Source organism: Hylobates moloch, unplaced genomic scaffold (genome assembly GCF_009828535.3).
Source record: "Hylobates moloch isolate HMO894 unplaced genomic scaffold, HMol_V3 SCAFFOLD_19, whole genome shotgun sequence".
Classification (NCBI taxonomy): Eukaryota; Metazoa; Chordata; class Mammalia; order Primates; family Hylobatidae; genus Hylobates; species Hylobates moloch.
Genome location: NW_026652294.1, coordinates 59,018,930 through 59,036,623, shown reverse-complemented (window position 1 = coordinate 59,036,623; position 17,694 = coordinate 59,018,930). Strand labels below are relative to the sequence as shown.

General features: G+C 39.4%; 1 protein-coding gene across 5 annotated transcripts in view; it reads right to left on the bottom strand.

Annotated features, from left to right (window-relative positions):
• Positions 1 to 5,658: 5,658 nt before the first annotated feature.
• SLC24A2 (solute carrier family 24 member 2) overlaps positions 5,659 to 17,694 on the bottom strand; it is a 275,941-nt gene continuing 263,905 nt past the window's right edge. For all 5 annotated transcript variants that reach the window (XM_058432002.1, XM_058432003.1, XM_058432004.1 and 2 more), the window contains 2 exons: positions 11,410 to 11,576; positions 5,659 to 7,056 (listed from right to left, as the gene is read on the bottom strand). In XM_058432002.1, coding sequence (XP_058287985.1) covers positions 6,807 to 7,056; positions 11,410 to 11,576 — 417 coding nt within the window. In that variant the 3' untranslated portion in view covers positions 5,659 to 6,806. The remainder of the gene's footprint in view (positions 7,057 to 11,409; positions 11,577 to 17,694) is intronic.

The window sequence follows — 17,694 nt, the reverse complement described above, 5'->3', positions numbered from 1 at the left end:
TCTAAAATTTATAAGTAGATTAGGATTGCCTAGAACAATAATTGTAGTTAATAAAAAATAGAACAGATAAACTCTAATTTACAATAAACAATACAAAACAGGAATGACTCATGGACTGCTTATTGGTTGACTATATTCAGAAGCCCTGAATATATGCATTATTGGTATTTTATGGCTTTAATTAAGACAATTGTCTCTTATGAAGTACTATAAAGTGCAATATTAAAAAATTAAAAAACCCAAAAGGCATCCATTGTCCTTCAGTTTTATTCCGATGAGAAGAATTGGGGATTTGTTTAATTAAATGGCAAGAAGTTACCTACCCTTAATTTATGCATGTAATTTCATCCTTAAAATAATTTTATTCAGGATTTCAGACTTTTTTACTTTTCTGTTTTTTTATGACATGATTTTAAAAATTAGTATTTTCTTTTGGTTAGCTGAGTATTTTGGAGAACTGTTAGTCTCCAAGGCCTTAGTTACTTACGGATCCATTATGAAGGAATATACAACCCAATATGTAAGAATGCAGAAACAAATTCCCATCCTTTTGGTGAACCCTAGCCCATGAGATCAATCAGTAGCTTTACAAGTCCTATCCAACCTACCACACAAAAGGACGTAAACACACTGCAGTATTGGTTAATAAGTGGAGATCCAACCATTTATCCCAGTTTCATATTTAAAATAAAAATATTGATTCCTCTTGATAAATTAGTGGGTAAGTGCAGGCCCAGAGTTTTGGAGTAATGTAAAGTGGTGTCTCCGATTTTGAGTTCTTTGTGAGTCTGAGATTATGACCTAATGACCTGAAAAACAGTTTGTGACCTTGACTTCACCAGAGCTTCATGGTCATGCTGCACCCAGTATAGTTCAACACTGTTCAGACAGTGATTATGATTAGTCATAAGGTTCCATCATTTAAGAACAATATAAAGAATTTAAAAAGGCTTAGTAGAGAGGAACTATGAAAATTATTAAGAGGGTTAAAGACTCAAATAAAAATCTAAAGATAATTTTAATGAAAATAGGTAAAGAGTCACATAGTGGTAACTTCCAAGTATGGGGCAAAGAGTGAAGAGTGCCCAGATGCAGTTACTTTCTGCCAAAAAAAAAAAAAAAAAAAAATAGGTTAAGTCATGAAGTAGAGGGGTTTGGGTTAACTTGGAGGGAGGCTTTTTTTTGATGCTGATGGTTGTTAAACATTGAGCTGGGTCACACCAGCATCTATGCTGGGATCTCCCCTGTAAGAGGACTATCCTTTGGATTAGCGTGATAGGCTAGACAAACCCTCTTAATGGAATTAAACCTTTGGTGGGAGCCTATGCAAGCTCCATGGCCTTCTTTCAGACTTAGATATTTGTCTGTTTTTAAAAATTTTATTAAGTTTTCCAGTCTGTCAATGAATGATCTAGTAGAAGTGCTTTGGCTTAGATAATACGGTGCTCTACACAGTCCCTCACTATTCGTACACTAATTTGAAAAGAGTTGCCTATCCTGTCGTAATTGCAAGGTCATTTTTGCCTCTCAAATGCTGCCTGACTTGTGGATTTGCTTGTCCTTTGTAGCTATTTCTTACTCTTTCTTAAGAAATCTGTCCCTAGCCATATTAAGGGCCTCCGTGGAGTTTGGGTGGTTCTGAGAAAGGCTGGCGCCCCATGTGTGAGGAAGGCATGCAAAATGCCAGTGTGTACATTAGCTGGGGGGAGTCAGTGTGGAAAACAGATTCCTTCCAGAGCAAACATGAGTGTGCCTGTGATTTCTACAGACGCCTACATGTTCCTGGTGATTAAATGCCACAACCTGTGCAGGTCCAAAGCTCCCGGTGAAAAAGGAATATTGCCATGGTGTAATAATAAGTAATAGAGTTGAACTGGCTGTGAGTAGTTCCCTTATTGCTTTTCTTGTTTGCTATATATTAAAAAAATATGAAGCTGTGAGATTAAAAATGAAACACAAAGATAGAGGCAGAGGCAGTCAGGGAGCTAACTGTAAATAGATGGTGGAACAGGGCAGGGTTATTTTTCTTTCCCAAGGTCTTCCTGAGATTTTTTTTTTTTTTTTAAATCTAAAACTGTATATGGGCTCTTGTAATTGGCTAAACATAGCCTGATATTTGTAACCGTTTTACACTACATAGGGATATATTTCAATGTAACACTTGTTTTCTTGGAATCCTAGGAAATTAATATCTCCTTTCTTCCCTTTCCTTATTCTATTTTTTCTCCTACCCCTCTCTTAATGACAAGGCCTTACCTACTAATTGAAGACAATATTGTTGAGAGAGGTATAGGGTTGAGGAGGTATCTTTTAAAAATATTAAGCTGGATGGTTAAGGAAGATGTGGCTTAGCAAGAGTGAGCACTGACTTCTATGCATGCTTTCAGGAGACAGTTGTTTTCTCCAGAAATCACCCTGAGAACAGCTTCACTTTGTTTCTTCTGGAACACAGCTGCCACCTATAATAGGGCCACCTACTTACTGGAAAAACAATCTGTCCAGGTGCAAGGAAGCATAGCATAGCATCCACATAATCTTGCGTGTGTGTGGGGGTGTGGGTGAGTGTTTGGTAGGTGTGGGGAGGAAAGCACACTGCCATGTTCTGAAATACTTGCCATCAGACCCACGTTAGATAGTCCAATGCAGTAATTTCTGCAGAGCATTTAACACAACTTCAATCTTCTTCAACTCTATCTGGCCAGCCACTCTACCAGGTGTCTTTTCTTTGGTCAACTTTTTGTTAAGGTGGTCTGGAGGTGGGCTCCCTTTGTAGCTCATCTCTTCTCTCACTGTTCCAGAGGCCTTTAGAAGCTATGTGCACTGGTGGGGAGTTTGCCAACTCTCTCCCTGCCCAGGAATGGATATACATTAACATTGTCAAATGTCTAATCAGCGAGGCAGCTGTGTTTTGCTGAAAGGGCTCCAAACCACCTGATTCATGTCTTCCCTATAAAATAAATTATGATGGCCCTTGTCAGGTGACACCTGTTAGAAGCCTACAAAGCATTTTCCCTGAATATAAAACAGTCTCCGCCTCTTTTTATAATCTTCTGGGCAAGGCTTTAGGACATTCTGCTGCATCTGCCGAGGGTATAAACAACCCTATCCCTTAGTCCCTGCATGTATCATTGCTCTGTCACTGCCTGACTCAGTTTAGGCCCTGGGAAGCTGCATAAACACCATCTGATCTTCAGCTTCAGTTCATCAGGATCTGGTCAGGTGCAGAGGGCAGCTGGAGATGGCATGGGCATTCTCAGATGCAATTTAGGAGTTTCTATTTGGGAATTGTCAGTTTGAGCCAAGCTGCTCTGCTGCCTTGGAAGTATGGGGGAGGGTAGGTGGTGACAGCAAGCAAGACCTGCTTGGTTTGCTGTGAGTGAATGAAATCATTTGCGTGCAACTCATTTATTTTAGATTGATTAGTACAATGTTGGCTCTTGAATTGTTGATATCTTTTATACCCTGCTCCAGAGAAGCAAAGAGAGTATCTGTAGTCTAAATTTTTGCTCTGTATTTTTTGTTGTGTATTCTTTGCCTCTATATCAGCATTAGGGATATGGCTGACCGATTTCCTTAAGGCTATAAATTGATATTCTTAGGGTGGGAAAATATGGGTACGTACGTGTATATTTGTAAGTATATGTGCATGGAACAAACAACCTTATGCAATCAGGAAGAAATGTTCCCTTTGGTTTGTGTGCATGACTTTCCTTTTCCTTGACTTTGGCAAACTTGATGCTCCCTGCTTTAGAATCCTGAATGTGATAGGGTCAGAGGGTGATGATGTAAGTCATATTATATGTGTACATATAGATCTGGTATAAAGATATATATATATATATATTTATATATGTATATACACAGGCATGCAGGAAAGGAGTTAGAGATGACCTGTTTTGGAAACCACGATGTGGAAAGTTCTTTCTTATAATTATGCCAATGATTTGAATGGTTTAAAGACCCATTGTTGAACTCTGTACACATCTCTCTGAATTTACCCTGGCTCAACACAACCACTTACAGACACAGAAATGAAGGGAAAGCAAGGGCAGGCTGTGGAATCACTTGTGTCCCATCCAGTGAAGGAGCAGTGCTGTTGTAGGTCAGGCTCAGTGCACATGACTGATGTGGGAACGGGGCTTGGAAATTTTGTCTTCTCAGATGCAACTTCACATGAAAGACCACAACACTTCCTGTGAAGTGGAGCTCCGAGACAAGCAAAGGGTACCACAGCTGCTTGGATCAGCCTTCACTGTGAGCTGGGAATAAATGGGAGGGAGTGAGGAGGCAGAGGGAGGATCAGGAATAAGAAGAGGGCGGCATCAGGTCTCCTTCAACTTCTGTTTTACATGGTCTGTTTGCAGTTGAGTCAGTCACCTATTTAAACCTTATTTCAAACAACACACCAATCAATAATATAAAATTCACATAATAACCAACTTGGCTGCCCTTCAAGAAATACACAGGGAGAACAACTGGAGTTTTTAAACGTAAAGTTCACTTCCTCATTCTTTCACTCTAAGGAAGCAGCACAAATTCTTGCCCCGGTACAAAGTCCTGACCTTGATGAATGAGATTCATTCCCATTAGGTGGCAGGTTCCACTCAGCGCCTCTGTTGGATGGTGTTTCAATGTCTTAGAAGGCATTGTCCCACATCTGAAGACCCCAATCTGCCAAGTTGGAGAGACTTGAAAGCCAGCCTCCGACTGGCAGCCATCTTGATTTCTTGTTTTCCCAGGGGGCCTCGGGTTTGAAGTGCTTTTTGCTTCTGGGTAAAGAGCAATGATGGGCATTTCCTGTTATTGCCATGCTCTGTGGGGTGAGCTGAGGTTTTCTGGAAGGAATACTGAGCTTGATCTGGGGCTGTCAGGTTACCTTTCCTCTTATTCTGCTGTGAGTTCTGCATCCTGTCTTCCTATGTTAAGAGATATGTGCTCACAACAAAATCATAGCAGGCGTCAATGACAGAATAGATTGGAGATAGGAACACATATGGTGAAATTTCCCATATGCCGTATGTACCAACTTAGACACAGGATGGGTACAGAAAAATGAAGGATCCTTGATTCAATTTTTCAACTGATTTTAAGGAAAGCATTACTTGGAGAAATGAAAAGTGCTCTACATAGTTTTCCATTGATTTAGTTTGCCTATTTTTTCCCCCTTGCTGGCTTTATTTTCTACTGACATAGATCTGAGAAATCACACAAGGTGTCATACAGAATTTGGGGGCATGGAATATTTTAATTTCATGCATTCAATGTAATGTTGAGCAAAATCAAGAAATCAAATTGTTGGAGTGAATAGCTTGAAACCAGTATAAGGAAGCTGTCAAATACTGTGTACTCTAAAACTTAGACAGAATCCCAGATAAGGTCTTGATGGAAGAAGAGACAGACATAGATGTTACAAGAACTTTAACCAAAGCCTGGTCGTGGTACAACTCAACCTAGCACTCAGAAACCTTCCTGGGGTGCACTGAGTGTGCAAATGCCTTTCCAAGCATCCCTAAGTTGCCTCAACCCAAGCAGTGCTGATCAGAGTTAAGTTAGTGCTATTGGGCATAATGATTTCTTCAGACACTAAAGCCCTTTATGACTACATTGGAAAACGTTTTAAAGAACTATGCCCTTACATCCCATTAGGTGGCAAGGCCCACTAAGCACCTTTACTGGATGATTTCTTATCACACATCTAGGCTCTCTTGGCAGCCCTTAGCATCAAAATATATCTAAATGACAATCACAGCTAAACTTACCCCTCTTCTTTTGATGATAATGGGACATGCGCTGGAAAAATACAGGTTCAGTTTATATAGTCTTGCTGTCCTAGAAAAAGCACTAATTTGGTTTGTAGTCATATTTTCTACTTGCATGCTGGGACAATATAAGAACAAAACAAAACAACCCAACCCTGGTTATCTCCCCACTTCCCCAAACCAAGCCACCCAGCCTGGGTTTTTACCTCTGTCTGTCCTAAGTACCCTGAGTTTCTTGGTCAAGGTACTCCGGTGGAGGTGGGCAGATAGTCTCTCTGTTTGGCTTGTAGGAATGTTTTGGAAGGCTCAACTCAGGGCCCCTACAGACCTTCTCCACTAAGCCCTCCTCCCTGCAAGCTATTTCCCTAAACCATCTACCTTACTAGGCAGAAAATCCCAGCAAGTCCAAGGTAGGCTGAAGGTCACAGCAATGCTACCTTTGTCTGTTGGTTCCATTAGTTTACCTCTTGTACTTAAGAGGTAAAGCCCAGACTGCAGGTTGATGCCCCTCTTCAAATAAGTACTATAAATATACTAGAGCTATCCCTGAAAAGATGCATTTGTACTTTTATATATATATGATTTTATATGTATATATATATATATAATTTTTCTTTGTGTTTATTTACAGGTATGTACTAATCTATAGGTATGCAAGGAGAGGTATAGTACAGGAACAGGCAGGATTTGTGTGTTCATGTGTGTGTATTTATAATATGTATATTTATAGATATATAGTCTCTGTCCTTGTTTGCATCGACTGTACCTCCGACCAGCGAGGAGTACCTGTCAGTGGTGAATAGAGAGAAGCCCTATATTGACGGTTCTCTTTGTCTTTTACGTGAAGTCATTTCAGTAGGCAAGGTGGAAGCAGCCTGTGAAGTGAATGGGCCCATTGTGAATCCATCTCTCCTCAAATCCACCAAGGAGGGACACTTGGCACCCAGGGCTGTGTGCCAGCTGCCTCTTCTCAAGAGGTCAAGGAGCCCAGAGCCCAGAGCGGGGAGGGACCATTCATGCTGCTGGTGCAAGATATGGCTTTTGCTGCTAGATGGAGACGGGGCATGTAAGAATTCTGTCTTCTAGGAGAACGCTCACCACCAGGAACACAAAGTAGAGGCCAAACATGATGAAGCCCAGGATTTTGTTCATTCGCCACTTGCAGAGGGCGATGGAGAGGATGACGAAGAGCAGCATGATGAAGAGAAGGACGATGGCACAGAAAAGGCCATTGCTACTGACAGCCACTGGCTGGAATCTGTGAATGACAGTGTACAGGAGCCAGGGCAGTGGGAGCCTGTGCAGAAGTGAAGCAGGGCAGAGGGGAGTGGGAAGACAAGGGAGTAGTCAGACATGTTGAAGAAGGCAAATAACCTATTATTACCTTCTCAGGAACTCTAATCTGAAAAGGGTGTCTTGTTAGGTTCACTATGACTCAGGCATGGTTGGCCCAGGAAACCACTTTATAAGGAAATAAGACGTTAAAAACCTTTATGTCCTGACCGAATTCGGAACAGGGAGAACAGTTAGACAACATCAAAGACATGACTGCTGTGGGTGATTTCTACATTTGCGAATTTGATTGGAAATTATTTTGTTTCCTTCCTAGTTGAGATTAAAATGTTGCTTTCAGTCCTAAAAAGGTGAATTGCAGGATTCGCACAGGGTGAAGGGAGCAGGCAGGTGCAAAAAAGGTATAGAAATGAGTGGTGAAAATGAGGAAAAAAATTAAAAAATGGAGACAAAGAATAGCAATGACTTAATAGTCTAAAGTCAAGTGAAATTAAATGATGGTGGTTGGGGACCACGATACAACATCACAGGCTGAAGTTTATTCTGGGAAAGATGTTGACAATTGTTTGATGAAAAATTGGTCTTTCTGAAAGATTTAAGGAAGGCAGTATCTTACATTTGTGATGTGTGTTGTTGTTTTTTTTTTTTAAGAAACTTTTATGTATTTTATACCTGTTTTCTCCCTTTTCATTCACCTTTTAAAATCTGAGGATCTCTTGTGTTTCCTATCCAGAGTGGTGATCCTGAAAGCCCTCAGGAGAGCTAGTTTCCGCTACACCACAAGTATTGACTAGAACTCTGGGAAAGGAAGATGGCTGGAAGTGCAGGGCTCAGGGGACATGGGCATTTCCAAGTGGCTGGTGATAGGTATCTGGCTCTACCCCTCAGCCTAATGACAGCATGGTGGCTAAGGAGATACCTGCTTGGCTAGCTGAGCTTTCTGAATGACAAAAGCTAAGGGAGGTTCAGTTTTGGCCTAGACTCAGGTTGTGGGAAGAGGAGGAAACATTACGTTCTTCAAAGGAAGAGAGAAATAATGAGGGGTGAAAGGGGCAGTGAGTTTACTCATCTGCCTCCTTTGCTGGAGACAGGGCATTGGAAAGCAGAGCCAATGCATTGTGGATCTTTGAAATTCCAGGCCTGGCACATGCAGCCCCTAACTGGGGGCATATGTTAACCTGGGCCAAGCTTGAAGTGATTGATGTGACTGCCTTGTGGGGATCAGTACAGGCACTTCGCCCAGTAGAGCCTGGCCAGGAGGTGCTTCTTTCTGTGAACTTGTTGGGGAGGGGTTCCAAGCCTGGGAACAAAGGGTAAATCCAGTTCTTAGCAGGAGGGGGCAGCCTTGGCATCCTGGGGTCAGCACTGAAAAGTCAGAAAAGGGAAGGGGAGGGCCTGAGAGTGGGGGTGATGCCAAACTAGAGCCATTGACAGGGACTTGGCCTGGGAAACTCTTTTTCCCATCTCTTGTGAAGAAAGACCAAAACCCATTTTATTCTTATTAAAAGAAACACACACACACACACACACACACACTCTCCTAGTGAAGTTGAGTTTAATAGCACTACAAATGGCTTGCAAAAACCTTTTGGGGGAAAATGACACTTTTCATGCCTTTTGGTCTATCAATTCTATTGTCAAGAATTAAGTATAAAAATAACTGAAAATGTAGATTAAACTTTACTCAGACAATGATCATTTCAGTGTTATTTTGAATAATAAAAAACTGAGTAACTCTAATAACATCTAATAACAGGGAACTAGTTAAATAGCAAATAAGTAAATGTAATGTTATATAGCTGTTTAAAAATCACAAGCTTAGAATGCTACAGGAAAATAGTCATACTTCTAAGCTAAAAATGAGAGATACGTACATACACACAAATAGCAATGTAATTTCAATCATGTGAAATACACAATAATTTCTAAAGGTTGGTGAGTTATTGATCTTTAAGCTTTCTTTTTTTTTTTTTGATGGAGTCTTGCGCTGTCACCCAGGCTGGAGTGCAGTGGCGTGATCTCAGTTCACTGCAACCTCCACCTCCCGGGTTCAAGTGATTCTCCTGCCTTAGCTTCCTGAGTAGCTGGGACTGCAGGCACACACCACCATGCCTAGGTAATTTTTGTATTTTTAGTACAGACGGGGTTGCACCATGTTGGCCAGGATGGTCTCAATCTCTTGACCTTGTGATCCGCCCACCTCGGCCTCCCAAAGTGCTGGGATTACAGGTGTGAGCCACTGTGCCCTAGAGCCTTATTTGTATTTTCTAAATCTATGAGTATATGTTAATTTTAGAAGCATAAAGAAAATTCTGGCAAAGCTATGAAGAAACTTTTACACTTAATATATTGCAATGACATCACTCAATATATTGTCAAAAATGTTGTAAGCTGGTATAAATTCTTGGGAAAGAACTTTTTGGAAAAGAAATTACAAAACACGTCAATAGCCATTAAGATGTTCAAAATATTTAGTTCATTAGTACTGCTTAAAGGAATTTATCCTAACAAAATAATTAAAGGAAGAGGTTTTTCTGCATAAAGATGTTCATCAAAACTCCCATAGCAGAAAATTTTTAATAATCCTATAAATGATAATGAAAAAGCCACTGAAAAACAAGAGGGAATATTTGAAGCCACAAAATGTTATGAGCTATGAGGAGTCTTAGAAGAATGGTTATGATTTACTAATTTATTCATAGATGCCTCTCTATGCTAGGCATATATTGCTTTAAAATGGAAAAATAAAAGCCTTCCAAGCAGATAAAACTGAATATTTTACTAAGAAAACCTTGTGAAATATACGAAACTAGAACATACGAAAAAGAAGTGTTGTTTCTGAGTAATAGGATTAGGAGTGATTTTCTTTAAACTTCCGTGTGTGTGTGTGTGTGTACAATTTAAGAATAATGAACAAAAAGCATTTTGTAATTTTTTATAATATACAATAGAACATTACTATTTTTTACTAGAGATGGACCAAGAACACTACCATGAATATTTGGACCACAGAATTGAGAAACACTGTTTACAGTAGGGACAACTTCCTTTAAAACATACACCTTTTAAGGCATTCATTCATCCATGCATCCATCCATCCCACAAACATTTGTCAAACAACTACCAGTGATAGCAATGCAGTAAGCTCTGATGAGTTCCTGCTCTTGGGGATGCACAGTCTAGCAGGCAGACATACCAGGACAAGAGTAAGATGTACAGAGAGTTTTTAAGTGCAAGAGCCTCCAAGTCAGGCCCAGGGGAATCGGAGAAATCAGGATTTAAGTTGTCACTAAAAGGATAAGTCAGAGTTTTCCAGTCAGACAAGCATGGAGAGCTCTTTAGTGGGCGCTCAAAGCAGAGTTTTACAATTGATAGCACAGACTCTTTGTTCAAATCCTAGCTACCTCATTTACTAGTGTGAACTCTGGGCCTTTCAGTATTTTTTTCTGAGTAATAGGGGTGATAATACATACTTCATAGGATTATTGTGTGGCTTAAATGGAGAAAAATGTACACACAGTGCGCATGGTAGACACTGTATGAAAAACAATATGGTCATGAAAAGGTGCAAGACAGAACAATATTTAAGATATTCAGTGAGAAAGTAGGTGCTTTTAGTGAGGTTCCAAACTCAAGTGTTAGGAGCCCAGTACTCCTGGGAACATAAGGATAATGTCTTATATCTTATTTTCTCAGGGTACTGATATTAAGTTTGTCAGACTACTTTTACTTTTGACAAGTTAAATACAATGGTAGAGATCACAGCACTTCTCCCCAATCTGATTCACTTTAGTGATTATTCATATTGAGAGCTCACGTTTGCTTCATTATAAGAACAGATCTCACCTTCTGTCTTTCAAAAAACCTAGAATATCTTCACCAGTACAGATAAACAAATGGTAATGCCAAGACTGTCAGTATTTTCCAAGGAAGGATACAAGATATGTATGGTAGGCCTATGTTTTTCCCAATCTGCCTTAAAATCCAAATCTCACCTTAGGCTGGTGGGGACTTTCATTAAAATTAGAATGTGAACATTCTTAACATGAAGCTATCATAGTATCTCGGTTCCACTTGAATGTTGTTATACAAGTGAAATTCTCCTAAAGTATTTCCTAAAATATCCATTCTATATGTAGGTACGTGTTTCTGCTCGTCTAGGGATGACTTATTTTTCATTAGGTTCTCTGAAATGAGAAATAGAATTGGGGAAACGGAATGGTATTTTCAATCTTTACTCTGTATTGGTATTGGGTAGTCTTAGGCTCAGAGATCCCGGTCATGTCTTTCCAGTTTCTAAGAAGACAAAGACACTGGTGGAGCTGGTGCGCACCTTTATAGAATTATCTCTACTCACCCCACAGTGATGTCAAAAATGTTGCTTCCAACAGAACTGGACACAGCCATGTCCCCTAACCCCTTCCGGGCCACTATGACACTGGTGATAAGATCAGGGATGGAGGTACCAGCAGCCAAGATGGTCAGGCCCATAATCTCTTCACTGATGCCAATTGTCTCTCCAACCTACATGTTAGGACAGGAATAAACATCTCAGTGTTTGAAGTTACAAAATCATAAAAACCACAAAAATTTCAATGTGACCTCCTTTTAATGCATTTCTATACTGTGCTATGCAAAGTGCTGAGATGATAAAGATGAATAAGCCACAATCATTGCTAACAGAGTTTATGCTTTTAGGATATTCAGACCCAAGACATCAGGAATGTTCACATGAAAATTAAACAGATAATCTCAAACAAAAAAGAGCTCTAGAGGGCTAGAGTACAGCCTTTATATGGTGCTTTCTAAGATTGAGTCAGAGAAGCTGCAGCATTAGAGGCAGAAAAGCCAACTGGCCATGGAATCCGGGGGCAGCACCTGGCAGTGGCACCAAGTCCTGTGGCAGATTTGCCCTTCAACTTACTACCAAAACCAAGGACTGACACCCAGGGTCTCCATTTTCCTTTAGCATCTCCTAGTGTCTATAGCCTATTCTTAAACACTTCAAGATGCTGTAATTTCCACTGGAATCTCGATTCTGGGTGTTTTGGGTTTTGGTAACACACAGCAAAGCAGCTGTGGAGAAGCAAAATCCAGAAAATCAGAGGACCTGGATCCAAGATCTGGCTCTGGTATGTTAATTTCTTGACATTTTGCTTACTGTACCAATTGTACAATGTCATTGATCCTTACTTTCTCATCCATAAACTGGGAATAATAATACCTACCTTACCAGGTACTTGTGAGGACTAAATGATAATTTGTGAAAGACTCTTTGTAAGTAGTACATTATTATTGAAAAACAAGGGGAGGGTGGCGATTACTTTTTTTTTGGTCTTTTTCTTTGCCTTTTAAGACTGATGAGTTCTATTTTGGAAGGTTGGTCTAGCCTTAGGTGGAAGCTCCTCCATTCTCTTGAGCAATTTGTCTTCCTGGGACTTTTTAGAAAAACTTATTTTCTTTAGAGATGGGTTCTTGCTCTGTTGCCCAGGCTAGAGTGCAGTGGCACAGCCATAGCTCACTGCAGCCTCAACCTCCTGGGCTCAAGCGATCTTCCAACCTTAGCCTTCAGAGTAGCTGGGACCACAGCTGAGCACTGCCACACCTGGTTAATTTTTTTAGAGATGGGTCTTACTATGTTGCCCAGGCTGGTCTTGAACTCCTGGCCTCGAGATCCTCCTGCATTGGCCTCCCAAAGTTCTGGGATCACAGGTGTGAGCCGCTGTGCCTGGCTTCTTGGGACTTTTAAAACCTATACATGTTTTGCTGGAGTTGGTGAAGTGTGGCTCTGAAAACCTCCAAGATAATGCTTTCCATCTGGTTTCCAATAGGTTACCTGATGATGTCCAGCATTTTTTGAAAAAATTTAAAGGGCCAAAATAGCATGTAAGAATAAAGGCTTTTAGGGAATAGAATACACTCATTTCTAAATCCTTTTTTAAAAATTCTTATTTTTATAAGAAATAATGTGATTCCTACTAGCTTAAAAGCATATTTTTGTTTTGATGGTCATGCCTGCTACAGAGCCTGGTGAGCTGAATTAGCTTACCCTGTCCTCATGGGACACAGAATCACTGCTCCCCATTAGTAAGTTCCATGTATGCAGGATCCTCACCTTGGTCACCGTGATCTCCCTAGTTGACAGAACATACATAGCCCGGTACATGGCAAGCTCTTAATACCGATTTGCTGAGTAAGCAAATCAATTTGCATACATAGGTGATTTCACTAGCATGTTTTTCTGCTGATTCTCCTAGAAAAAGTTCAATAAGACTTTTGCACAGGAGTGCCCTATTTGAGCAAAATATTCTCAAATTGTCATTTTTTTTGTTAGATTTGGAGTGAAGCATTGCCAAAGACTGAAAAGATGCTGACTAAACAATTGTCACTGTCGGCAAGTTCCAATCTATTTAAAACATTCTTAATAATTCTTGGAGGGAATTCTAAAGTAGTGACTGTTTGAAAAATTATTTGCTGGGCGCAATGCCATGCACTGTAGTTCTAGCTACTCGGGGGTTGAGGCACGAGGATCAATGGAGCCTGGACATTCGAGACCAGACTGGGCAACATAGCAAGACCTTGTCCCCAAAATATAAACAAAATAATTCATATTTGGAGTTTGAACGCTACTATATACAGGAAAACATAGGAATTGAAGAGGAGAAAAGTGGTGGTGTGGCTAAGAGCACTGGCTTGGGAGATGACAGCACTGGGTACAAATCCTAGCTTGCCACTCCTAGTACAAGGTAGACAACTTCCCTGAGTCTTGGTTTTTCCCATCTGTAAAATGAGGATAATGTCCATTCAGAATTGTTGATGACTATACGTGATGATGCAAATGATACAGCACAGTGTCAGGCATAAAGCAAATGTTAAAAAGAAAATCTAGTTTGTTTTTAACTTTTTTGTTGTTGTTGTTGAGACGGAGTCTTGTTCTGTTGCCCAGGCTGGAGTGCAGTGGTGTGATCTCGGCTCACTGAAACCTCTGCTTCCTGGGTTCAAGTGATTCTCCTGCCTCAGCCTTCCAAGTAGCTGGGGTTACAGGCGTCTGCCACCATGCCTGGCTAATTTTTGCATTTTTAATAGAGATGGGGTTTCACAATGTTGGCCCGGCTGGTCTCGAACTCCTGACTTCAGGTAATCTGCCTGCCTTGGCCTCCCAAAGTGCTGGGATTGCAGGGGTGAGCCACTGCACCCGGCCCAAAAACCAGATTTTATAACTCAGACATTACTCCTTTCCCTCTCCAATTTATTAGACTATCAGGCGTCTGGCAGCAGGAACAAGAGTGGGCTTACTGGGGCCAATTCACATCATGGAAAACTTCATGAGAATTTTCACCAGACATCAAACCCCTGGTGAATCTGTGTAGCTCTAGAAAGCCTTCTGTGGAAGGAGAACTAGTCTTCATAAGCTTGTTTTGAGTACATTTCACTCAAGTTAACTTTTGTTAAATCAGTAAAGATGATGGGTACATGGATGGGACGGTACTCTGAAAAATCAGGGAGTATCAGAGAGGCTTAGAGCTTTTAATAGAAAGAACATCAGCAGTCTTCTGGGGAAATTCCTTCATTTTCTAAAAGAAAAAAAAAAAGCAAATTATGAGGCCACTCAGAGGCCAAACTCCATGCTGCTCCCAATATTCTGTGATGCAGTTCTGTGCTTTGGTTTAAGGAGGATCTGAAAGAATGCTATATTGGCTAAATGAGACACAAGGTCTTGACTCTTAAAATTAATTTCTAATATTAGATGCAGGATTGACTTTAACTAGATTGTCATCACCCATTAAATTTATTAAAGTGCAAAAACAATAAGCAACAAGAACAACAAAAACAAAACATAAAGGCAAAAAAAAAAAAAAAAAGCCAAGGGCAAACTGTGTTAAAGCGTTGTAGGTGAAGGGCATTTATTTTTGGCCAAACAGAAGCCAAATTATCAAATAGCATTTATGATAAAAATGTTGATAACAAAAGAGTTGAACATTAAATGGTATAACTGCTATGGATTTTATAGTTCAGAGGTACAAACAACAGAATTAGAGCTAGACTTCTTGGAACAGAATCTATTTTGTTCAGCTGTCTGGGTGTTTTTAAAGAAGTATTTGTATAGGAGAAAAGAGAAACTTCTATCATTGAAAAGTAAGGCTTCCGTTTATGGCTTTCATTCATCTTGGCTTTTTAAAATTATTTTGTTTTAGGCATCGAATTTGTGATCCTTTTCTTTGAAAGAATGAAAAGAAAACAAGACAGGAATTAAGGTAATCATTGAAAAGAAAAGAAAAAGATGGAACCCTGCATGATGTTTTATAAAATGGCAAAAAAGAATTATCTGGGAAACACCACAACCCAGCAAGTTAGAAAAACACTATTTTTTCTTTATTAGTACATGAAGAAATAGAAGATGATTATTAAGAAAAACTATTATATGTTATAAATGGCAAACAGTCCTTTCAGCCTGGACATCTGGAGGCTGAAAACCAGCCCACCTTCTGCTGTGATTTCTGCCAGGTGTTGGTAGCAAATGTCTCTCAATGAGTGTAGAAAATAATGACTGCAAGGCACAGAGAACTTGCTCAGGAAGCCAATGATTTATTGGAAATATCCAGGAAGAGTAATCTGAAGTCAAATGTCAGTAAAATTACTGTGATATGAATAATATAAAATGTCCTGTAGAAATAAGACAGCGTATCAGCCAACGTTTTCTGTGGATTTTGCTAGTAACATGTATTCTTTTAAAAACCAAAATGTACATTCTGCAATTTTTTTTCCTTTTTTTATTTTTTTTTTTTTTTTTTTTTAAAGACAGGGTCTCATCTGCCACCCATGTGAGTGCAGGCAGCCTTCACCTCCCGGGCTCAAATGTGCCTCCCCCCTCAACCTACCGAGTAGATGGGACTACAGGCATGTGCTACCATGGCCGGCTAATTTTTTGTATTTTTGTAAAGACAGGGTTTTGCCGTGTTGCCCAGGCTGATCTCGAACTCCTGTGGTCAAGGAATCTGCCTGCCTCAGCATCCCAAAGTGCTGGGACTACAGGCATGACCCGCTGCAACCAGCCTGCAAGTTTTTACAAATGTATGCAGCCACGTGTCTCCACATCCTTATCAACACATGCTGTTTTTTTTTTTCTTTTTTATAGCCAACCTAGTGGTTGTGAAGTGATATCTTGTGATTAGTTTTAAACAAGTTTATTGAGACATAATTTACATACCATAAAATTTAGCTATTTTAAAGTGTATAATTCAATGGTTTTTAATGTATTCAGAGTTGTGCAGCCTTCGTAATTTAGGTTTCAAACTTATTCATCATCCCCAAAAGAAACCCATACCCACTGACAGTCACTCCCCATCTTCCCCCAACCTCCCCAATCCTAGGCAACTATTAATATTAACCTATTATATGTTTCTATAGATTTGCCTGTTCCGTATAAGTCATATGATATGTGTCCTTTTGTGACTGGCTTTTTTCACTTAGCATAATATTTTCGAGTTTCACTCACGTTGTAGCATGTATTAGTACTTCGTTTCTTTGTATTGTGTAATAACATTCCATTGTTTGGATATACCATATTTTTCTTATCCATTCATCAGTTGATGGACATTTGGGTTGTTTTCACTTTTTGGTAATTATGAATAATGCTACTTTGAACATTTGTGTACAAGTGTTTGTGGACGTATGTTTTCATTTCTCTTAAGCCTACTCCTAGGAGTGGAATTGCTAGATCATATGGTAACTCTATGTTTAATGTTTTGTGGAACTGCCAAACTATTTCCCAAAGTGGCTGCACTGTTTTACATTCCTATCAGCAGTATGTAAGGATTCTAATTTTTATACATCCTCATCAACACTTGTTAGGTTCTATCTTTTTGATTATACCCATCCTAGTGGGTGTAAAGTGGTATCTTGTTATGGTTTTGATTTACACTTCTTTAATTAATAATGATGTTCAGCATATTTTCTTGAGCTTTTTAGCCATCTGCATATCTTCTTTGGTGAAATATCTGTTCAGATCTTTAAAACTAGGATACTTGAAGATGCTTGCCTTCCTATTACGGAGCTTTAAGCTTATATCTTGGATACAAGTGCTTTATCAGATATATATGATTTGCACATATTGTCTTCCAGCCTGTGGTTTTTCTTTTCCTTTTTAATGGTGTTTCCTGAAGAGCGAAAGTTTTAATTTTGATGAAATCTAATTAATCAATTTTCTTGCTTTCATGGATCATGCTTTGGTATTATATCAAAGAACTCTTTGCCTAGCTTATGGTCATACAGATTTTTTTTTCTGTCCTCTAGAAGTAAGTTTGATAGCTTTACAAACTCTTACATTTAAAACTATGATCTGCTTTCAGTTAAATTTTATGTAAAGTATGAGGTAAGGATCTAAGTTTATTTATTTTGGCATATGGAAATCCGATTATTCCAGCACCATTTGTTGAAAAGTCTATTCACATATGTTCTCAATATATATTTCCTTATTTCAAATTGCTATATTTTATTTATGTTGCCAAGTATAATAATTTTAGGATTATATTAAACAAAGGATACAAGTGGGAAGTTTGGAATTTATGTAGTTTATAATGGAGATTAAAAGCATGATTTTTGGAGTTGCAGAGTCATGGGTTAAAATCTCAGTTCTACCTAT